This window comes from Engystomops pustulosus, chromosome 6 (assembly GCF_040894005.1).
Source record: "Engystomops pustulosus chromosome 6, aEngPut4.maternal, whole genome shotgun sequence".
NCBI lineage: Eukaryota > Metazoa > Chordata > Amphibia > Anura > Leptodactylidae > Engystomops > Engystomops pustulosus.
In genome coordinates, this window is record NC_092416.1 from 153,120,120 (window position 1) to 153,146,294 (window position 26,175).

The 26,175-nt window shown below is 40.8% G+C and overlaps 1 protein-coding gene across 1 annotated transcript in view; it reads right to left on the reverse strand.

The window, feature by feature from the left end:
* The window catches only part of MMP24 (matrix metallopeptidase 24), a 79,717-nt gene extending 70,649 nt beyond the window's left edge, over positions 1-9,068 (reverse strand). The window contains exon 1 of the mRNA XM_072111831.1: positions 8,520-9,068. Within this exon, the coding sequence (XP_071967932.1) occupies positions 8,520-8,639 (120 nt within the window). The 5' untranslated portion in view covers positions 8,640-9,068. The remainder of the gene's footprint in view (positions 1-8,519) is intronic.
* Positions 9,069-26,175: the final 17,107 nt, after the last annotated feature.

Sequence of the window (26,175 nt, forward strand, 5' to 3'; positions counted from 1 at the left end):
TCTACACACACTGCAGAAGATGTATAGAAACCCCCGCATCAGCACCGCAGCCCCGACCCCTCACAACACAACTACCTGCAGCCAATAGAAAGCCACTCCAAGTAATAACAGTCCTCATTGGCTGCAGGAGAGATGTGGGAACAGCACAATCTGAACTGTTACCAAGTGTCTCCTTCCCATAAGAATCCAGGCACTGGGCAGATCTGCCTCCCCGTGTGATGTCTGAAGCAGCCAAACACGCACGAGGCTGATATGTAAGTGTGAAAACACCACGGCAGGCATCAGTGACGATTGTAGAGGTGTTACTGCTAGACCTGGAGGAGCACATATAGATTCATGTGTTTACAGTGTGATCTACACATTATGGATAGTATTATAGCATGATTTTCATATTATATAGATATGTAATAGATATGATTATAGTATGATTAAGTTACTGAAACCATTACAGCGTAAGCTAGATGTCACGGATATGATATACTGTGTATATATATATATATATATATATATATATATATATATATATGGGTCCAGTGAGTTCTCCATGTTAGAGATATGATTACAGTCTTATCTACTTGTTGTTGATATGTTATAGATATGCTATCATTCTGATTACAGTACAGGCAGTCCCCAGGTTACGTACAAGATAGGTTCCATAGGTTCGTTCTTAAGTTGAATTTGTATGCAAGTCGAAATTGTATATTTTATAATTGTAGCAAAGTTTTTTTTTTGCCCCAGTGACAAATGTAGTTTCAAAATTTTTTGCTGTATTGGGACCAAAGATTATCAAGTGTTCATTACAGACTCCTTACAGCTGATCATTGCAGTCTGGGACTAAAGGAAGCATTCAGAGAGCTTCACCAGAGGTTACAGGGGGCAAAGGGGACCATCTTTAACTAGGGCTCGTCTGCAAGTTGGGTGTCCTTAAGTAGGGGACCGCCGGTATATGTTATAGATGTGAAAACAGTATATGTTATAGGTGTTATCTGTTCCTGTTCTCACATGTACTCCGGAGCCATTTCAGGACCTTTGAAGGTCCTCCAAAGGTCCTGAAACCCGGAAATGAAAGTAAGCAGAAGGGACACATCGTCCATTCCCAAGGAAGCTGAGTGTAGAACCACATGTAGGAAGTGATTCCAGACTTGTAGGGGCTATAATATACATACAGCCCAGAGCCCATGGCAGTCATATCCCACCACTAGTTGCACGTATGATTACAGAGTGATCTCCCTGTTATACAGTATGATATGTTATAGAAGTGATTACAGTATTATAGATATTATATTGATATGATTACAGTACAATATGTTACAGCTCAGACATGATTACAGTATGATCTCATATAAATATTATATAGATATGTTACAGATATAATTACAGTGTGATCTCCCTGTTATAGATATGTTATAGATGTGATTACAGTATGGTATGTTATAGATATGTTATAGATATGTTATAGATATGTTATAGATATGATTACAGTATAATATCTTATAGGTGTGATTACAGTATAATACGTTATAGATATGTTATAGATGTGATTACATTATGATATGTTATAGATATGTTAAAGAAGTGATTACAGTGTGACCTCCCTGTTTTCGATAAGTTATGAATGTGATTACAATATAATATGTTACATATGTGATTACAGTATAATATGTTATAGATGTGATTACAGTACGATATGTTATAGATGTGGTTACAGTATAATATGTTATAGATGTGATTACAGTACGATATGTTATAGATGTGATTACAGTATAATATGTTATAGATGTGATTACAGTACGATATGTTATAGATGTGGTTACAGTATAATATGTTATAGATGTGATTACAGTACGATATGTTATAGATGTGGTTACAGTATGATATGTTATAGATGTGATTACAGTATAATATGTTTCAGATGTGGTTACAGTATAATATGTTATAGATGTGATTACAGTATGATATGTTACATATGTGATTACAGTATAATATGTTATAGATGTGATTACAGTATAATATGTTATAGATGTGATTACAGTACGATATGTTATAGATGTGATTACAGTATGATATGATATAGATGTGATTACAGTATAATATGTTATAGATGTGATTACAGTATGATATGTTATAGATGTGGTTACAGTATAATATGTTATAGATGTGATTACAGTATGATATGTTATAGATGTGATTACAGTATAATATGTTATAGATGTGATTACAGTATGATATGTTATAGATGTGATTACAGTATGATATGATATAGATGTGATTACAGTATAATATGTTATAGATGTGATTACAGTATAATATGTTATAGATGTGATTACAGTATGATATGATATAGATGTGATTACAGTATAATATGTTATAGATGTGATTACAGTATGATATGTTATAGATGTGATTACAGTATAATATGATATAGATGTGATTACAGTATAATATGTTATAGATGTGGTTACAGTATAATATGTTATAGATGTGATTACAGTATAATATGTTATAGATGTGATTACAGTATCATATGTTATAGATGTGGTTACAGTATAATATGTTATAGATGTGATTACAGTATAATATGTTATAGATGTGATTACAGTATGATATGATATAGATATGATCACAGTGACACGTGTCTTTTGTTCTGGGTTTAGATCCCTCCCGTGGCTCTGTGGATGTGACAACCCCTGCAGTCAGGTCTCCATCCATGTATTCCAGTCTCCATCTTCATGGAGGCCTGTGCTGGATTCTGCCTGGATCTGCTTCCTCCTCACAACAATGACTTGCTCGGGCACAGAACGCTTGTCTAGCAACAAATGATGCTGATGTATGACTATTGGCGGCCGCAGCCAATCCCGTCGCCTCTTCCTTCCTTATAGAGCTCCCGTCTATTTATACATTGTCTCCTGAAATATCTATTTATGGAAAACTCTGCCTCTGAACCCTGTAGATCCGCCGCCCCCCTCACGCTGCTTTCTGTCTTTATTTCACGCTGCAATCTGTCATTCCCAATATTTGTCATTATTCAAGGAAATTGCGCTGCATCCCAAATACTGGGGCGTTCATAGAAGGGCACCACATGCGCGCTGCTCTGGGTAGTGTGCCATGATCGCCAACCATGGAACCAGAGTATGCAGCACAGCAGGTGTAGCAGGGCTGAAGATGTAGCAGGGCTGAAGATGTAGCAGAGATGAAGATGTAGCAGGGCTGAAGATGTAACAGAGATGAAGATGTCACAGAAATGAAGATGTAGCAGAGATAAAGATGTAACAGAGATGAAAATGTAGCAGAGATGAAGATGTAGCAGGGCTGAAGATGTAGCAGGGCTGAAGATGTAACAGAGATGAAGATGTCACAGAAATGAAGATGTAGCAGAGATGAACATGTAACAGAGATGAAGATGTAGCAGAGATGAAGATGTAGCAGGGCTGAAGATGTAGCAGAGATAAAGATGTAGCGGAGATGAAGGTGTAGCAGAGATGAAGATGTAACAGAGATGAAGATGTAACAGAAATGAAGATGTAGCAGAGATGAACATGTAACAGAGATGAAGATGTAGCAGAGATGAAGATGTAGCAGGGCTGAAGATGTAGCAGAGATAAAGATGTAGCGGAGATGAAGGTGTAGCAGAGGTGAAGGTGTAGCAGAGGTGAAGATGTAACAGAAATGAAGATGTAGCAGAGATGAAGATGTAACAGAGATGAAGATGTAGCAGAGATGAAGATGTAACAGAGATGAAGATGTAGCATGGCTGAAGATGTATTAGGGCTGAAGATGTAGCAGGGCTGAAGATGTAGCAGGGCTGAAGATGTAGCAGAGATGAAGATATAGCAGAGATAAAGATGTAACAGAGATGAAGATGTAGCAGAGATGAAGATGTAACAGAGCTGAAGATGTAACAGAGCTGAAGATGTAACAGAGATGAAGATGTAACAGAGCTGAAGATGTAACAGAGATGAAGATTTAACAAAGCTGAAGATGTAACAGAGATGAAGATGTAGCAGAGATGAAGATGTAGCAGAGCTGAAGATGTAGCAGAGATGAAATGGTAACAGAGATGAAGATGTAGCAGAGATGAATTTCTCATCTAACTTTGTATGAATCTTATTAATAACAAATTGCGCTAGTTTAACCTGCAGTCCTAAGCAAAACTACAAAAATCTGAATGAGCTAATATTAGACAAAATTTAATCAATAGTCTTATGTAAAACCTGAGATAAAACCCTGAGCAAGGACATAAAAACTGCAGTCCTATGTCAAACCTAGGTGACCACCAGTCAATCCTAGGTTTACCTGCAGTCCTATGTAAAACCAGTAAAAAATATTAAATTTTAACTTAACCTGTGCTCCCATGTAATACCAGAGCTACACACATTGTGATATTGCAATAAATGGGTTGGATTAAAATCCTATGTATCACCACAGAAAAACATTGTATCCCTATAATTGCAGAGGTCAGATGTATACCTGCAGTCCTATGTAAACTCACATTTAACACATTGGCATAACTGCATTGAAAGGAGATAAATATGTTTTTTGCTCTGTGGACCTATGTAAGATCACCCATCTCTTTATGATTAACTATGAACTATCAACTATTTATGTATATATATATATGCATCTACCAGAAGTCCAATGCAATATCACCCATTTCTTTATAATGAAAAACTATGAAAACTACTAATTTACCCTCATAATACCTGCAGCCCTAAGCAAAGTCTGAATAAAATACCCTTCCTATCATTATCTGGAAATGCTATAGGTTGATCTGCAATCCTGTGTAAGACCTTATTTATTACAATGAAATTTTGTTGGCTTGCCTGCAGTCCTATGTAAAATTTAACAATAACTCTGTATATTTATGACTGATTTAGGTTTAGCTGGATATTGCAATTAAATATCTAACCACGTAACCTGCAGCCCTATGCAAGACTAGATAAAAAAGGTGCAGGGAGTTAAATATGAACATGTAGTCCTATGCAAAATTATGGCTCACAAGTGATGGTGGAAGAGTCAGCAGGATAACATGCAGTCCTATGTAAACAATCCCAATTCATAATGACTGACTCAGCTCTGCTGCTCCCGCATGTGACAGTAGAAGGAGCTGAGTGCAGGGCGAGCAGCCAGCGTCTTCTATTGTCTACATGAGATGACAGCATTACAGCAGACGCATACGGTATTGGGTTTCAGCACTAAATACATCACGTGTCATCAGGTCCCGCACGTAACCCAAGAAGGCATCGCCTGGTATACAGTAATGGTCATCAGGCACGGGCGTAATGGATCGCCATGTTTACTTTCCCATGATATGTGATGTCATTGTAAATATACCGCCATATAGGCCACCGCATCCACATACATCTATAGGTCTATATGCTGTACCAGGATGCTCCAATGTCCATAGAGGCCCATCTTCACCCATGATGCTGATATGTACATACTAGATCTATAGCCTGTCATGTATGATCACCCGCCTCAGTTATTAGAGGAAAGTCATAGGCCACAACAACACCAGAAAACTGCAGGGGCCTCCAGACAAAGCCAGGATCATCATATACATCTACAGATACCATACATTACATTCATGTGCTGTGCCCTATGTGCCAGCCTCATCATATACATCTACAGACACCATACATTACATACAGGTGCTGTGCCCTATGTGCCAGCCTCATCATATACATCTACAGACACCATACATTACATACAGGTGCTGTGCCCTATGTGCCAACCTCATCATATACATCTACAGACACCATACATTACATACAGGTGCTGTGCCCTATGTGCCAGCCTCATCATATACATCTACAGACACCATACATTACATACAGGTGCTGTGCCCTATGTGCCAGCCTCATCATATACATCTACAGACACCATACATTACATACAGGTGCTGTGCCCTATGTGCCATCCTCATCATATACATCTACAGACACCATACATTACATACAGGTGCTGTGCCCTATGTGCCAGCCTCACCATATACATCTACAGACTCCATACATTACATACAGGTGCTGTGCCCTATGTGCCAGCCTCATCATATACATCTACAGACACCATACATTACATACAGGTGCTGTGCCCTATGTGCCAGCCTCATCATATACATCTACAGACACCATACATTACATACAGGTGCTGTGCCCTATGTGCCAGCCTCATCATATACATCTACAGATACCATGCATTACATACAGGTGCTGTGCCCTGTGTGCCAACCTCATCATATACATCTACAGACACCATACATTACATACAGGTGCTGTGCCCTGTGTGCCATCCTCATCATATACATCTACAGACACCATACATTACATACAGGTGCTGTGCCCTGTGTGCCAGTCTCATCATATACATCTACAGACACAATACATTACATACAGGTGCTGTTCCCTGTGTGCCAACCTCATCATATACATCTACAGACACCATACATTACATACAGGTGCTGTGCCCTGTGTGCCAGCCTCATCATATACATCTACAGATACCATACATTACATACAGGTGCTGTGCCCTATGTACCAGCCTCATCATATACATCTACAGATACCATACATTACATACAGGTGCTGTGCCCTGTGTGCCAGTCTCACCATATACATCTACAGATACCATGCATTACATACAGGTGCTGTGCCCTATGTGCCAGCCTCATCATATACATCTACAGACACCATACATAACATACAGGCGCTGTGCCCTGTGTGCCAGCCTCATCATATACATCTACAGACACCATACATAACATACAGGTGCTGTGCCCTATGTGCCAGCCTCATCATATACATCTACAGACACCATACATAACATACAGGCGCTGTGCCCTGTGTGCCAGCCTCATCATATACATCTACAGACACCATACATTACATACAGGTGCTGTGCCCTGTGTGCCAGTCTCATCATATACATCTACAGACACCATACATTACATACAGGTGCTGTGCCCTGTGTGCCAGCCTCATCATATACATCTACAGACACCATACATTACATTAATGTGCTGTGCCATATGTGCCAGCCTCATCATATACATCTACAGATACCATACATTACATACAGGTGCTGTGCCCTGTGTGCCAGTCTCATCATATACATCTACAGATACCATACATTACATACAGGTGCTGTGCCCTGTCTGTGCATTATATATGTGCATGTATGATGAGGTGGATGAATGACAACAATGTGGCTATATATATATTTGTATATGATGTGTATGTAGAGACCAGTATACATAGACGAGGATATGTGTAAGTATAGATGAGTGTATCTATAAATGATTCACGTATAGCTCAGTATTTATGGATGTTTATCGCTCATGTGTAACTATAAATAAGTATGTATGAATGTTTATTGGAGATGTGTACCTATCGATTAGTATGAAAAAGTAAAATGTAGAAGTGTTTATAAGTGATGGCTACCTATAGATTAGTATATCAGTATGTTTATAGGTGGTGTATACCTATAGATCAGTATGCAGAAGTGTTCATAAGTGAGGTGTACCTATAGATTATTATGTCGGTATGCTTCTAGGTGATGTGTTCCTATAGATCATTATGTAGAAGTGTTCATAGGTGAAATGTACCTATAGATCAGTATGCAGAAGTGTTTCTAGGTGATGCGTACCTATAGATCCGTATATTGAAGTTTTTATAGGGTCTGTCAGAATGCATAAATGTAGTGTATGTATATAGCAATATGTGTATATGATCTGTATAGATTAGTGCATACAACCCAGTATACATGGATCACATGTATTTATAAATAAACATAAAAATCAGTATGTAAAATACCAATAGATAGATAGTGTAGAAGAAGTGGGAGTTTGGAGATTGGAAGCAGGGCCCTCACTCCTATTGTTCTATCTCATCATGTTATTGCTCTGGAATGTTTAGTATAGAACAGCTGTTTGTTTAGATGAGTATCTTATGATCAGGTGTATGTATAGATCAAGTGTATGTCCAGATGATGTGTATGTATAGATCAGTATGTATAGATGTTGTGTACATATAGATCAGGTGCATGTATAAAAGGTGTATCTATAGATCAGGTGCACATATAGACCTTGTGTATGTACAGTACATGTGCGGATAATGTAAATGTATAGATCTATAGATGAAATGTATGTAGATGTGTTGTGGATGTATACATATGATGTATGTATAGGTCCTGTGTATCTATAGATGAGATGTATGTTGATGTGTTGTGGATGTACACATTTGATGTGTGTATATATATATATATATATATATATATATGTGTGTGTGTGTGTATATATATATACATATATTATGTGGATGTATACATGTGCTGTATGTATAGATCCTGTGTATCTATAGATGAGATGTATGTAGATGTGTTGTGGATGTATACATGTGCTGTATGTATAGATCCTGTGTATCTACAGATGAGATGTATGTAGATGTGTTGTGGATGTACACATGTGATGTACACATAGCTAGGCTCCAGCAGTCTTGCAGGTAGGTCTCAGTCTGGTGACCTACCTCTACAATGAAGGTCTTCTCTTCCCCGAGCACGGACACGACACATATGTGCAGGACGCAGGTCCTGAGGCACAGTCCCAGCAGCTTGAGTCTCCGTCTCTTGATGCCAGGCTCAGCCATCACGGTGGCTCAGGGTGGAGGGAGCTGCGGCAGCTACATGGGGATGAGCTGCACACACAGCCGGGGATGGAGCGGGCCCCGCCACTGGAGGCTGCGCGGATGCGGCTACACTGGACTCTGCTGCGGCGGCGGCGGCTGTTATTTGGTGGGCATGAGAGCCCTGCGGGCGGGTGAGGCGCCCATCCCCGGGACAATAACGGGGAGGGGCGGGCCGACCTCGGCGTACCGAGCAGCCAGCGCTCTGTCACATCACACGGCGGCTTCTCATAGTAGCGAGCGGGGGGAGAGATGCTGCCCTAGTAACAGCGCACCGAGGAGACGAGTCACACGGCGCCGGCCAATGGAACACCGGGGCGGAGCCAGCGCTGGAGGGATGCAGGCAGGAGAGCGGGTACCAGGCGCCGGCCAATGGGAGGAGGAGGGCGGAGCTACAGCTGGAGCGATGCAGGCAGGAGAGCGGGTACCAGCCGCCAGCCAATGGGACGTAAGGGGCGGAGCCAGCGCTGGAGGGATGCAGGCAGCAGAACGGGTACCAGGCGCCGGCCAATGGGACGTAGGGGGCGGAGCTAGAGCTGGATACTGATGAGAAGGACACCTGACTCCGACTATAACACCTGCTGTAGTATTACCATTCACTAGTCTCATGCCAGCACCCACTGATCACCTGCAGCAGGCACAGCTAGATTTTTATTCATATGCAGATTTAAAGGGGCATACAACCATAATAACACCTACTATGACAGATGAGAGGGAGGAAAGAACCCCTGTTATTGGTAAAGGTCCCAGTAATCAAACACTTAGGGGATAATCTCCCCTCCCTACAGGCCCTTTAACAAATATTTTGCCAACCACTGCAAATCAGATTTCTGGATGGAACAGTTTCTGCCCATCTATGAAAAAACAGAGGACACATGCAATGATTCTTGGATCGAATGAGAATCAGCTACATGTATGAGAATTCAGCCTAAAGGGATCTAGAACCTAAGTGTATACCAGTGGCGTAACTAGGAGAGGCAAGGCCCCATAGCAGACTTCTGAGGGGGCCCCCCTTTCGGCTTAAAAATATACATATTACATTCCTATATACATAACCATACAGTTCATATAGAGCATATACACCTCACATATACACACATACAGTGCCATATACAGACATACAGCTTACATACACACATAACGTACTGTATATATACACACCATACACCATATACACATACAGTATATACACATCACAGATACACACACATATGCAGCATATATACACCACAATGTGCAGCATAATATGTATATAATGGTGCACATCCTCCATTCTTTAGTGTCAGGTCGGATAACGGGGCCTCCTGACACTGTGGGCCCCATAGCGGCTGCTATGGCTGCTACCACTGTATTTACGCCCCTGGTGTATACATACAATGGCATAAACATATTTAATATTATGTACAGCAGTTGAACCAAGCTCAGAACATAAATAGAGCACCAGAATTATGCTCAGTCCAGAAATACAATACCAGACAACAATAGTACATTGATACATCCTTTCAACACATAAATATGGAACCAGAACCATGCTTGTAACATAAATATACCACCAGAATTATACTCACAACCTAAATACAGCACCAGAAACAATATCAGATGTTAAAGGAAAAATATGTGGAAAAATATTTAATAAAAAAGAGCTTGATAAATAGTAGAAAATATGTGTATAAGAAAATGTTGTATGATTCTGTTTTATGATTCTTCCCTATAGTTTATTGTTTGTCAGCAATACATTGTGAACTTTTACTATGTGACTCCAGCACCCAATTAATGACCTTAGCATTTTTGTTGGGGCCAGTGATTGGCTGAAACAGTTACATGTACACAAGAGCAGACTGGCAATGACCATAATATGTGTATCTTCTTTATGAAGGTTGTCCTAATATTGCTTGTGATTTCTTGAGAATATCTTGAGGTCCCTCAGGGTGGCAGCTGGAAGTTTAGAGCTGCCTGAGTAATGTAACTCTCTCTCTCCTGACCTCACAATGACAATTGGACTTATTCCCTGGATCAATGCTCACAATTTTGCAGTTAACTAATTATCGTTTTGCCGACTTCTTTTTGGATTCTGGACAAAAAATTTTTAAGAAAGGAAAATAAATGTAAATAGATCTTCCATTGATCTTTTCTTAGAGCTGTGAGATTGTACCACTGAGCTATCCACATTTGGACCATGATCTCTGGGGGTCTTAGTGATCATGTACTAATAACGCATCAAGAAATATTAGTGATGTTACTTTTCTATCATTAAATTGATAAGATATTTAATTGTATTAAACATAATTCACAGTGTGTATACATAGGGCCGTCAGATGATCAGACAGACAGATTCGGACTAGGAGCGAGATTCAACATTAAAATTTTTGTCGTCGCACTTACATGCATCGGGAAGAAGAAGGTGAACTCCGGCGGACCTGAGCGGGGGGAGTGGCACAAGCAGGAAATCGGGCGCATGATCTTCTTGAATCGCGGCAGATGTGCTTTCCGTAGGACATTCCGGATCAGGGATCGCGCAGGACCGGGTAAGTAAATGTGCCCCATATTGTTGGAAGTTGCCATAAAATTCATTAGATTGATTGCTTTATTTAACTTAGTATTTATGTTTATCATGTGCTTTTTCTTTAATTAGTTTTTATGTATTTTATCCAGAAAAGTATATCAAATTGTGCTGTATGGTAATTAACTAATTGATGAGAGGACAGGACTAATTAGTGACTGGTTGTTGGTTCAATAATATATACTCATTAAACTTCCTGCTGAACATCGCTGATTCAGTCATGCTGATCCTGCAACAGTGACATTACTTACTGTATATCATACATGTGACTGCTGCAGCCAATCACTGTTCTTGTTGTTGGGCATGTGGCCACTGAGCCCAGTGATTTGCTGCATTAGTCACATGAATTAACGTCATAACTAAACTTTGAAAAAAAGCATAAAACAATAATGCAGATGATAATATAATTTGTATTTTACATTATTAAGCAAATCTGTTTCTTTTTCTCTTTTTCTTCTGCCTTTCTCCCTTTTATAGCAGTTTGTCTAAATCAGTTTTCTGTCCTATATCCACTGACAGATGAGAATTAAAGGAGCCTAATAAAGTATCTAATGTCTTCAACCTTTATAGACAGTCCCTGGAAAGTGTAATCTCCTAAGAAAGATATATTATTAAGGTTCATTGTCAAGGTGTGCAAATAGTTAACCATTAGTTAATCATTAGCCTCCATAATTGTCAGGCTTTCAGATACACTGCTCACTACACGAGAAAGAAGCAGAAATAGGCATAGAAAAGCTGTTTTACTTAATGAAGTATACTACAAAGTTTCCTATTACCACCCACCTGCTTTATAGATTTCTGCCATGTTGCCAGGAATAGCTAAATATCCTAAATCAGGTGATATTTAAGGGTACAAACCACTGTTTTAGAGGAATAAACTTGCCGGGGCATTCATCCATCTACAAACTGAAAGCTGCAGGGACATGGCACTTGGAAGAACCAGGGGCCCCCTTTATTTTAGGTATGTCTAAGGATTACATGGATAACTTGCATGCACTTAGCTTTATGCGTGTATTTTATTTATATGTTTAGACATCATTCTGTACATGTCTTGAGCATTTCTCGATTTTATGATGTTGTTCTGTGCCAGGAAACCAAATTTCCGGCAACATGTTTCTGTTTCATATGCATAGATACCCAGCACACACAATCCTATATGGTGAAATATTGACACGCTTATTAAACCTGTCATCCGCCGTTAACATCTGATGAGTCACCCTTATTTGGATTCACTGGCCGCAGTTATCGGTGAGTCAGACTTCAGTGGCAAAATTCAGCACTCATCTGTTTTAAAATGTCATTTCCCAAGAAGGATCTCAAATACGATACATCTGTGTTTATTTGGTTTGGCATTGAAGAATGCGGAAAAAAAAGAAGAAAAATAGAAAAATATACAGAACGGTAAATGCAACATATTCTTACTCCAGTATTATAATAACATACTCAAAAAAGAAAAATTTCAAGAGAGAACACTAAAAATACCGGTTAGGCAATAAGTGTAGACATACTCATACAGTCAAAGTGGTAGCCGTTATCACAGCTTTGCTACCACTATGACAACATAGGTATGTTTATCCACTCCTATCCTGCAGTGATGGTGATTTGGTGGGATAACATTTTATGATTGACTCCCTTTAAAGGAAATCTAGCTTCAAAATCCCTCATGATAAACCAGGGACACTTACTCACAGATCCAGGCACCATGACTCTGGTAATCTTCTTATATTTGTTATCCGTGGCCTCCTTCCTTCTAAATTCAACTTTTGAATTAGCATTAAAAATTATGCTAATGAGCATGAAGAGCTCTGAGGGGTGTTACCAGAGCCTCTGGTTTCCCAGGCTGTAACACAGTTTGCTTCTCACCCTGCTCCATCAAAATGCGTTTGAAATGCTTTGGCTATTATTCTATGGATACTTTTGATCATTGTATCAGGATTTTAAGGATATGAAATAAACTTCAAAAAGTTTTAAAGAAAACAATTGGTGTCAAGTGCTGGATCGTTTTGGTCTTTATGGTATGTGTCTCCAGCTCAGGAGAGATCTTCAACATGGACAAAGTACCCCTGGCAGGTTTCAATCATTTCTATGTACTCTGGTAATGCTCCCCGGAGCTATTCTGGTTCATTAATATAATTTTAGAAGTTGATTTTTTGAAGAAAGGTGCCACAATATTGAACGTGCACCACAAAAATAAAGGTGCAACTGTGTCCACACTTTCCAAAGCAGTGAAGATTGCATCACATAATTGAACACCGTGCAGCACAATTGAATTAACTGGCGCAACCTGCACAGGAGTGAGGCAAACTGCACTATCTGGCCCTATATCCACTCCACTCTACTCAGACCCTCCTGCTCTATAACTTACTGATAGGACACTATGAATAATCTGTTCAGTTTCTCATGCTCTATATAACATGTTGCCTGTAGCTAGGACATTTTGTACAATATGTTCAGCTCCTCCTGCTCTATAACATGCAGCCTGCAGATGGGACACTGTGTACAAGCTGCTCAGCTCCTCCTCCTCTAAAAGATATTTCCTGCAGATAGGAGCGTATGTAAAATCTATTCAGCTCCTCCTGCTTTACAATATGCTGCCTGTGGAATTTTTTTTTTCAATTTTACCCCAGGTGGTTTAAACATAATAATGAACCTATACTAATAACTTATTTTCATTCTTGTGATCCAGTGCGGTGCTTCATGTATGTACAGGGGCGTAACTAGGAGAGACATGGCCCCATAGCAGACTACTGAATGGGGTCCACTTCTCCCTTAAAAAATATACATATTTCTATACTCACACAGTATATACACACCACCCAAATACAGCATGAACATACATACAGTAGGTACACACCATATTTTCATACAGCATATACACATATATACAGTATATACACACCACACATACACATCCAATACTGCAGATGCTGGGGCCCCCTGACACTGTGGGCCCCATAGTAGCTGCTGTGACTGCTACCCCCCTGTGTATGTAACCCTCCCTGTAGTGAGAGATTCACCCTAATACAGGCCCCGGTCAGAGGCTGTAGCCGGGCCGCAATGTTGTTGTGTTATCACGATGAAGCATCACCTTCTTTTGTGAGAAAAAGCAAATGCTACACTGAATATTTTGTTATCGCCTGCAATACCTGTTATGTCAGAGAACAATTTACACAGCAATATACATTTTACAAGTTTCCTTCACCTCCATGAACCATCAGGAGTAAGGTTGTGCAGACATTCCCATCTCCAGACATAAAACATGCTATTGAAATTATAAGCTCCCAAATTCTTTACTGGGCTTAATATATATCTCCTTGAGGAGCCGTTCTCAGGGCATTAGATGAATGCCTCTAAATCACTAAGTTCTGAGCTTCTACCATCTACAAAATGAAGTGAAATGGCAAAATTCAATTTCTGTTTCAATGGGATCCGGCATTTATCACCTGTTGGTGCAGAGACTACTCTTTCATTTTCCTCTTTCTTTGATGAAAATTATATCCCGGTGCTCCAGGAACTGACAAGAGATGTGACTGAACGGCCTCCCACATTTATCTTGGCTCTGAAGAATTTCATCTATACTGACATTTGCCTCGTATTTTTCTACATCGTGAGATATTGCTATATGTTTTCCTAAAGCAGCGGTTTAAGGATTTTTCACATCTTGGAAAATAGGAAAACAATATTCTTTTATTTCTTCTTCTTTATGGGTTACTGGACTGCACAGTGGTGACAATGAATGAAGGGCAATGTATATAGACAAGTATATATATATTTCAATGACACCTAGTAAACCAGTGAAGATTAGATCATAACAGGAGATATCTGACTTGTCCTGGCACTTTTCTGGGCACCCCTGTTGTTCTGTACAATTCTCATGCATGGCTTTAACATGCTTTAGGCAAAATTCATGTCTATCAGGAGGTAAAATCATTGGCCATTCACATCAGATATGCACTAGCAGAGTGTCTGTCAATTTTGGCAGGATCCAAAAAAGATTTGAAGCGTATTGGGCCCGTCTTTCATCAGTAAAATCTTAAAGGAATCTTAAAGGTGATCTGCCATTAAAATAAGGCGTGATAAACCAGGGATAGTAGCTCATAAATCCAGACACCATGGGGCACAATTACTAAGGGCTTTGCGCCAGTTTACTGTCAGACTTTGCATGTTCTTTTAGGTGCAAACTGCTTACAGGTGTATTTAAGAAGTGTCTGCATCACATTTGTGTCACACACGACCCTTTTGTGGCACAGCTGCACTAGGGACCATGCAACACAAATTAAGGGGCATTCTACGGCTCAGTCGGACCGTGCGCCAGGTTTATCATGCAAAGACTGTTGCACGCCCTATGTTGAAGGTGCACCGCAAAAAGGTTGGTGAACTCTGTCCGGGCAGTGTAGGGAGCGACAGATTCATGGCTCACGATCTTAGTGAATCGTGGCAAAGTGCATGATTGTCGGACAATGCACTTTCGGTGAACTACAGCATAAGGCTAAGTAAATGTGTCCCGATTTACCCAATAGTAAAATGCACTTAGAATTGCAATCAATTGGGTCTACTAGTGGCTGAGATAACCTATTTCTCTTTAAGGGAAGTACAATGCAATTGGGGGAGATCTGGACTTGTACGCCAGTTTCTGGTATACAAATCCTGAAATAATTGCAATTACTAGTGAACAGCCAGTAATCGTGATTATTTCCCCTTCACACCATCTCCATGCCTGGGGCGCAGCAGAAGGATGGAGAGGGCCCGCTAACATGTCCTGCGACTGCCCATTTCTACACCTGGTAGGACCTGCCGTAGAAATATACACTGCTCCGTCAGCAGCTGTATATATAAATATATACATCTGCACCAGAGGGATGGGGTCCTTGTCATATGCAAGCACAGGAATGCCGGCATATGATAAATGTCCCCTAATATCTTTTATGATAATACATTGTTTTTGTACAAATTGTACATTTTACCACCTAAACCAAGTTTTTTTTTCTTTATTAAAATCGAACCACAGCTTCCTACACGTGAGTGGCTTTTAGTAGTTTGTTGTCTGAGTGACTTAGTACAAGGGATCCTGGGTGGTTGAATAATGAGAAAGAATTTAGTAAAAGCCTCCGGCTGCTGACTTTGCTGTGCATCAATGCGCTATAAGAAGACTGCAAAGGAACAATTTAAATAGTAAAATGTTCTTGACAGCCCTCTCCATATGATGTTCCGACTATGTGTGACAGATCCAGGCACAGTGTGAACTTTCCTATATTAGGCAGTGATTCCTGATAACAGGCTCCATGGCCTACCTACTCCATAGTGAGTAATACTGCTTTTTTGGCAGAATGCTCCAAATTAAAAAGATCCCGTATTTTGGTTTCACATCAAGATGATACTGACTAACACGTTGCATAAGGCCATTAGGAAGCCATTATTTTCTAGTCTTGTTTGTGACAAGCAAAGTTTAGTCCAATAAGTGGTGTAGCTCCCGGGGGGGCAGGTGCTCTGGCCCATCGGCCTTTTAGGGGCCCAGGGCAGGGACGAGGGTAGGCATTCACTAACCCACTCGCCATCCTGGCCCTCAGTAGTGATCAATAGTGTGCGTATTTTCAGTGGTGTGACATAAAATTTCTATTTACCACTTGTTGCCTTATTGTAGATGGTCCCAAAGCAGTAGCCCTTTTGGATTTCATTCTTATGATTTATTTAATTGTGGGGAGGGAGTCTGCCGCCTTTTTGCTTCAGTTTTACAGTGGTGGGGGGGGGGGGGGGGGTTGGAGCAACTTTGCTTGTCTTCCTATGGCACCAAAATCGGCTTGTCCCGGCCCTGCTGGTGCCACTACTGACCTTTTGTAAAAGTATCCCAGGACAGGGCAGAGGTCACAGCACACACAGCGTTCTTCTGCTTCAGCCAAAGACCTGCCAACTGCTGGCAGCACTCTAATAGCACTCTAGTAGTATGTGCCTAATTTAGTTGGGGGCCCACTCAGATGTGTTTGCCCCCTCTGTGCTGAATCCTTAGCTACGCCACTGAGTCCAATGCTAAAACTGTAACTCAACGTTTTTCTGTTACCACCTAGAAGCAAACCATCTGCTTAATATTGTGTAGTGGCTATAGAGCGGGCTCAGCCCGCAAGCCCTCTCCATGCAACGGGACCCGGCACTCGCCGTACTAGTGAGCTGGCGTCCCGTTTGTATACTATTTTATGCACATTTTAATGTACTCTTGTGAGTAGAACTTTTAGAATAAATTTGGAGATTTTATGAACATACTACACTATTTTGGTGCTTGCATTTCTTCCTAGTTTTCTCTACCACATTGGGTGGACATAAAAGAAAAAAATCGCATCACAAAGATGTTCTGAATAGTGACCTATATCTCGTTGGAAAAAGATCTTTCCACCTGTATATGCAGTTTGCGCCAAAAAGAACGTGCAAAGTCTGACAGAAAACTGGCACACGGCCCTAAGTAAATGTGAGATCTGCGGAATATAGAGGCCATATTGGTTCCTTAAACCAATTTTGCAGTTTAGTGGCTATTGGGGGTAAAGCCTGGTAGGAGAGGTCACAGACAATGGGGCTTATTTACCAAGGGTCCGCGGATCGCATTTCCGTCGGACTGTTCATGCTATCCCGGATTTGCGCTGCTGGAACAGCTATTTAGAAGGGGACTGTGTCGCACGTGATCAGATTTTGGCTCAACCTTGCCGGCTTTCATGCGACAGAAATCGGGGGCAGGCTGATTCGGACTGAGCGCAAGTTTTAAGATTAAAATTGTGTTGCATTTAATGCACTTACATCCACCGGGAAGAAGAAGGTGAACTCCAGCGGACCTGAGCGGGGAAGCGACACATGCAGGATATCGGATGCACGATCTTAGTGAATCGCAGCACAATGCATTGTCGTTGGACAATGCACTTTCGGGAACTCCCCCAGACGGGTAAGTAAATGTGCCCCAATATGATTTATAGATGTTCTGAAATGTCTTAAATAATGTTCTGTAAGTGTGCGTCAAAGTATTGCATATTACACTGTCTCTTGTCTTAGACTGTCTTTTACCCATAATTCATCCTGGTGTCTTCTCTTCCCTAAGAAAATGACGCATATATGATTTAAATCCATGATTTAAGCTAGCATCTTCCATTGCTCTTTGGTCCAGTTATTATGGCTGCATTCACAATGCAGAACTTTTGGGCAGACAGATTGCACAACCTTGTGGATACAGAATGTCATGAAAGGAATTTGGATTTTAGGTTACTTACATTTTCTGGAAACCCTAGCCTGTAGAAAAATGTAAAGATACTTACTCACTGCTCTATCCCTAATATATAATCAACAGACAGACAAATTTGTTGGACATGAAATGATAATTTGCCATTGCTTGGTCCAAGATGTGTCCGTTGGGAAATTTAAAAAAAAATCTAGGACAAATAATGCAAAGATCATTAATCTAATGACAAAATCCAATTTAGTCGCATAGCTACTTGTGTCCCGGAGGAATAAAATTGGGCAGTGTGCTATTATTAATACCTGTTCTGAATAACCAGGATTTAGATTTGGTTGTATATGACAAGGATAAAGTGATCAGTCACATCAATGTTCAAAAACATTGATCTAAAATGTTAAAGGAAAGCGAACCATGTAAGACCAGAAATTGTATGGTACACATGAAATTGCCACTACCACCAACTTGTCATAACATAATTGTGCCTGATAATAATACAACTTCTTCACAGTGTGTCATATTACAAATGCAGAAGTAGAACTCTGTATGGGGGGTTGGCAAAGCGGGTTGTTGTAAATTGCGGTTGCAGTTTGTTACTGGTGAGTACAATATATGTGATCATGGGAAAAAACACACAACCATAGAAAGGCTCCATGCTCCGTTTCGGCAAATGGTGGCCGTGAGCTAGCCGCAAAAATAGCAGCCAACCTACGGCTTCCATAGACATGCATTGTGCACTGGCAGGCAGGCAGCCACACTGCAAAAGATAGGGCAGGTCCTATTCCTGTCCTTATTTGTGGCGCCTCTGCTCAGCTCCAAATAGAAAGAGCAGTGGTGAGTAGCGCTTACCGCCTCCTTCTCCAGCCGGCTTGCGGCTCATGGCAAATGTCTGCTCAGTCATCACATTATATAGTAGGGTGGTAATACAAGGAAAAAAAACATTTTTAATGCTTCCAAAATAACAGAACTAGAAATGAGTGGACCTGCTTTTCCCAGATTTCCCCATGGCTAGTAACTAGGGGCAAGCATTCGGCAACCTGCAGGTTGGTCGGCCAAACCCGAATGAGAACAGCAGGTCTGCTCATCTCTACACATCAGTGCTTCTTGTATGTGTTATATTAATTGTAGTATGCAAGTAAATAATTAGTATTCCTACCACCATATTGGGTCAAATCTCTGCCCCCTGATAACATCCTATCTGATTTGTTACCAATGTCTCTGTGAGACTCCCAGGTCTGTCATTCCACGTCATGTTTGTAAGACAGTAAGAGATGATCATTGAATTTATGATATACTGGAATAAAGTAGTAATGCAGTATATGGTATGAGCAACCCAACAGTATTAGAGGGTACAGAAAAACAGAAACTAAATAAATAACTAAAACCCTACAAGTTAAATCACCAAATATCCGAATTATCATAATAAATAATAATAAAACCAATATAAACTTGGTATCACTGTGATTGTACCAACTCAAAGAATAAAGTAGAGGTGTAATTTGGAAAGCTATAAAAAAAGAGGCCCCCAAAAATTGGCACAAATGCATTTTTATGTAACTTTCACTGCATATGAAGTCTTTTCAACAGCTTCCCATTACATTGAATGGGGTATAAAATACCGGAACTAGGCTAAGTCCAAAACAAGCCCTTTTACAGCTCACTGGACTGAAAAACAAAAGTTACACTATTTGAAAAAAGGGGAGAAAAAAATTGAAATGCAAATCAGAAAAATAACATCAGCAGTGGGGATTACACAGGACTCTGCATAGTGCATTCTGTATGTAATGAAGTCCTTGGAGGAACCTAATCTGATACATTTATCATTCAATAACAATAATAATAAGTTATAACCTAGTAGTATGACAAAATGTAAAGTTACTACATGTCACTTACTTTTGACTTATTCAGACTTTTTGTATGTTTCAAAGCTAACATTCATAGCATCATAGTATATTAGGCTGGAAAAAGACGCAAGTCCATCAAGTCCAACCATTGGTTTATTACATCCAACTCTTGTAAATCAGGATCACCTTCAATCACTTCAATACAAAAGATGTCCTTGGATTATATTGGAAAGTCAAAACAAATTGTCATTTTACTTTCCTGCTTTTTGATGATTAAATCAATAATTTGGGGTTCTGCATGGATTCCCTCTTTCGGTTTCTCAATCGACTCTGCAGCATAAGGGCTCTTTCTCATTGGCGTTGTTTTTCATATCTGTGGTTCAGTGATTTCCACGGATGCCTCATAAAGTCATCGTTTTCAATGGGTGCTTTCACATTGGCTTATTTTTTCACTAATCTGTTGTGAAACGTCCTATTTTTTCATGGATACGGATCACGGAAGGCAATAGAAGTCTATGGGGCACATTTACTAAGGGCTTTGCACCGCACTTTTGTCAGACTTTGCACATTCTTTTTTTACGTGAAAATGGCTTTTTAAGGTATTTAAGAAGTGTCCGCGCCACTATTGTGTCACACGCAACTCTTTTTTGGCACAGCTGCGCTAGCCTCCATACAACACAAATTAAGGGGCGTTTAAGCGCTCGGTCCGACTCAGTGCATATTCATCATGCAAATTGTGTTGCATGCCATATATTAAAGGTGCACCGCAAAAAAGTTGGTGAACTCTGCCGGGCCATTGCGGGGAAGCGCAAAGTTAATGATTTCTGGTTCACGTTCTTAATGAATGTGTCGCACCCAGCAGAAAAGATGGAAAGAGCACTTTTAATGCAGTTTCCATCTTTTTAAGTAAATGTGCCCCTATGGGTCTGCAAAAAAAAACTGATAAAACACCAGTTTTTTTCACTGAGGCCGAGAAACCAGGTGTGATGTTTTCAAAGCAACGCTATACTTAAAGGAAACCTACCACTGCTCGCATGAGGAAATCATGCGAGCAGACCACCCGGTAGGCTATTTAATACTGATGCCGGCACATACTTTAGTTAGGCTCGGCGTACTTTAGTTTTGCTAAAAAAATGATTAACTTACATATGTAAATAGCCCTCCGGTGCTACCCCTACGTCATCTTCGGAAGGACGATGGCTTCCGATGTTTAATTATTGATGCCTCCTTCATTGTAACCGCCCTCCTTCAGGTGCCGAGAGCCGTGACGTCACCAAGCTCTCGGCACCTATCGCTGGCCGGCTGTGCGAGAGTTAATATCTGTGCATGCACGATAGGTGCCGAGAGCTTGGTGACGTCATGGCTGTCGGCACCTGAAGGAGTATGGTTACAATGAAGGAGGCGTCAATAATTAAACATCGGAAGCCATCGTCCTTCCGAAGATGACGTAGGGGTAGCACCGTGGTGCTATTTACATATGTAAGTTAATAATTTTTTTAGCAAAACTAAAGTACGCCGAGCCTAACTAAAGTATGTGCCGGCATCAGTATTAAATAGCCTACCGGGTGGTCTGCTCGCATGATTTCATCATGCGAGCAGTGGTAGGTTTCCTTTAAATTTTTTTGTGGACGCGGCGACAATACATAAGCAAAACGGAGAGGCGACGGATGCGAAACAGAAGCGCAGCACCAAGGCTAATGTGAAACTAGCCTGACCTTGTCATCTTAATTGTGATTTGAACTCCTTATCCCAAATAAAATAACATCTTTAACAACACATAGAACACTGTGGGCCGAGCAGTCTTCATACATATCATAATGCAGCAAACACCCACCACTTACACCTGCGAACGCTGGGAATGGTAAACAATTCAAAGTACAAGAACTGTTTATGTATGCCCCAGTCTTTAGTGCTAAATATCAGTTCAGACCCGGTGATGGTCACAACTGAAGTCAAGCAATGTATTTAGTAGCCAAGCCAGTTGCCACTTGGCCTCATTGTGTCTCTGCTGTAGATCTGTCTCCTCCTCTGCTGCAAATGTGCATATCTCTCACCAGCCTCTATTAGCTGCAGTCTGTACAGAATCATAGTCTGTGTCTGTGTCCCTAACTGAACCCTGATGGTGGTAAAATGATATAGAAGGGGCTGATCACTCTATGCTGGAAATATCTTACCTCTGTCTATATCATCTAATTATGTTCTAGACTGGTGAGAAAAATTGTTATTTATGCATTTGCCATCACCCTACTTGACAACATCTCCCCCTGAAGTTTAATATACTTAAAATTTTTTGGAAAGTGCAAAACACATATCATTGATTATTGAACCTACGATCCATTACGATCCTACGATCCTACGATCTTTTGTTATCCTATTCTGAAATAATTTGTGAACCAGAGCCACAAAGTCCGGAAGTCCGAAAGAGGGTATTGGAGACTTCACCACCTCGTCACTTCAGAACATGTGAACTCATCATTGTTTCGGTATGAATTATACAAGACACAATAATGCCATGAAGGGGGCAGACATCCAGTGCTTTCATTACCCAAAGTGTCCTGTGATGAAGTGTTTGGTTCTTTGTCTGATTTTGTACAACTCTCCTACATAGACCCTGTATATACATCATTGTATTTGGGTTCTGATTTGTGCTATTTTCCCAGTTTTTTTTTCTGAACTTCTTTGGCTTGTCAACATTAAGACTATTTTCAGCAGATGTAACCTGGTAGACCCCTGCTATAAAGTCTAGATCCCTGCAGAGTGGGACGGGGGGCAATTAATTTTCCCATGGGGCCACATGAGAAATTGAAATGGTTTTAGAGGGCTAGACAAATATACTTAGTTCTACTCAATACCTAATGCCCCCTCTCATTGTGCCCCTCTTCATAATACACCCTCCATTATGCCCTATTTATACTGCCACCTTTTATAATAACCCCTCTCTTAAAGCCCCTCCGTTATGTCCCCATATATAGTGCCTTCTCTACTTGTGCCCCCTCCATTATTCCCATATATATAGTGCCCTCTCTCCTTAAGCACCTTTTATAATGTCCCCTCTCCTTATGCCTCCATTTGTAGTGCCCCCTCTGCTTATGCCCCCATATATAGTACCCCCTCATCTTATGCCCCCATATATAGTGCCCCCTCTCCTTACGCCCTCATATAGAGTGCTCCCTTTTCTTATGCCCCCTTTTAAAATGTCCCCTCTTCTTATGCCCCTTCCATTTACAATGCCCCCTCAATTATGCCTCCATAAATGGTGCCCCTTCTCTTGATGCCCCCTTGTATAATGACCCCATTTATAGCGTCCTCTCCTTTGTGTCCAATTTTGTTCCCTCATTAGATGTGTTGACACCATTACATTTCCGCCCGTGCTATCCATAGTGGCATAGTTAACCATGGAACTGGTCAAAGCGAGTCGAGTGACCCTCTGGAACCTCTGACCCGCTGCAGACGTCAGAGACCAGAAGTACCAGAACGGAACAGGCGGCAAAAGAGCCAGAATCACTCCATATCTATGGGTAGATCTGTTTGTCATGGGCGCTCCTTCGACCCATGTCCCCGGTCGCAGGTGTACCCATGCCCTTCTCCAAGCCCCAGTGTCCCCCCAGTCTTACCTGTCCACGTTCCTGCTGAGTTTCCGACGGTCTGGTGCGCGAGTCCCCGCCTCCTGGGGTGCACACGTGCTGTACTTGTTAAATAGCCAGTCTCTTCCCGACCACGATTCTGTCTCACGATTCTGTACTTTGCATGGTCGCCACCACAAGCAAAGTCGCCACTGTGGAGCAACCTGGTGGTACCCGGCTGCAGCAAGTCCAACCCACTTTGTGACGGGCTCTGGTGAAAACCGGGTACCACTTAAACTCTGCTCCCAGGTGTCGGCTTACCTTATCGTCCGCGGTGGTACAGTGGCTCCACTACCCCTGAATCCTGACACTCATTTCATTAGATTTTTTAGCACATTGTGCAGTTCTTCAGACTACGTATAAGTCAATATCTATGGAAATATGTGCAGTTGTTGGATTTTGTCTGCAGCAGTCATGGGAACTAATATCCTGTCACTCCTCTTTATCTGCGCTTTCATTGTCAGTCCTCGGTGTACTACTGACAACCTTGGACAAGTACTGTAATTGTTGTGCTTTATTCTTCTTACAATCCCAATTCTGGTTTATTCAAGGTCATCTTTAGCGCTCTATTCTGAATCCCTTACATAATTTAGTTTCATCAGCAAAGATTTTCTCACCATGTGTACACCAAGGTTATCAATAATGAACGAGAGAACTAGCTTGGGGTCTTTGCTCATAGACATATTACTAAACAGATTGTTCTGTGCATGAATAGTGAACAGTTGTATATCAAGGCCAATGTCTTTAAAGGAGAAATTCTACTAAAACCAAAGCCTAGGAGACATGTCAAACAAAGTTATAAGTGAGAATTCAGGAGTCACCCCCCCCCCTACCAATTTCTAACCAAACAATGGGTTGCTGGTGCAGAGGCCATACCTTGGGAAAGCTCTGACAAAGTTCCTGCATTATTGAAAGGGGTATTCCCACGAAGACCAGATTCTTAAATATACTTAGAATAAAAAAATAACACGTACTCTAATTCAATGTTAGTAGCAAAAACAGCATTTTGCAGATCTAATTCTTACCTGTCTTATCAGTCCTTATGTTTATATTTTGGTTGTCCCCGCATACGACCATAATCTCCTGACTATGGTCGGGCAGATTCCTTTCATGATTAGCTTCTCTTGTACTGCAGGGGGAGTAGCAGGAGGCAAAGAGCTACAGGCACAGACACTTCCTGTCTAGCAGCAGCTCTACAGACAAGATAAGCTCTGGATCCAAGGGGAGGGGGGCATAGCAGTGCTGACTGTGTGTTTTATAGGTGCAGGGCCGGTTCTAGACAAATTGGGGCCCTGGGCAAAACTAAAAGTGGGGCCCCAAAATAAAACAATTTTATGACAAGTCAGTAAGTGGCTCCCTTGAGTATGGTAAAACAAACTGTAATATGGAAGGCGATAAACAGATGATAGGGAGATGATAGGCAGCACAGTGGTTCCGTGGTTAGCACTACAGCCTTGCAGCGCTGGTCATCATCGGCAAAGAGTTTATATGTTTGTGGTTTTCCTATGGCTCCTCCGGTTTCCTCCCACACTCCAAAAAATTACTGGTTGGTTGAATAGATTGTGAGCCCCATGGGGACAGGGACTGATTTGGCAAGCACTGTGTAATCTGTGTGCGCTATATAAAGAATTATTAATTATTATGATAGAAGATAAATATGAAAGATAATAGAGATTTCTAGATGCAGAACTATAAAGTAGATGATATGTACAGTAGATGGATATGAGAGATAAATACACTAGAACAGAAATAGAAGATTGATTGATAAATAGAGAAAAAGCGAGATATATAAATGTTCATATTATAGGAGATAGATATATAGACAGGAGAGAGATGATAAGCATCTTCACCCGGGAATTCAACAGTCAGGTATTTATGGATATTTTGTCGCGTTATTGACCAAAGCAATTTGCCCCATTTTTAGAATTGCATTAAAGAGTTTACACATAGGCGCCTTCATGCAATTTTGATTCAAACATTTTATTAAAAAAAATAGTTAAAATTTGACTTATTGATGGCAAAAAATGTTCTCCAAACATAAAATATTTACCTTCACATCTCCTAAATGTAATAGAGTTCACAATATCACTAAAACTGTAATAACTAGATATCTGCTTTTCAACTAGAAATTCCATTATCTGTGAGGTGCAGCAGCTCCTGTGTGCAGCAAATTTTCCCTGCAGCCTGATGCCTAAGAATCTGGAGGGGGGGGCACTTCAGAGGGCTGTATCTTTGACTTTGTGAAATATAGAACCTCACTTCTTTT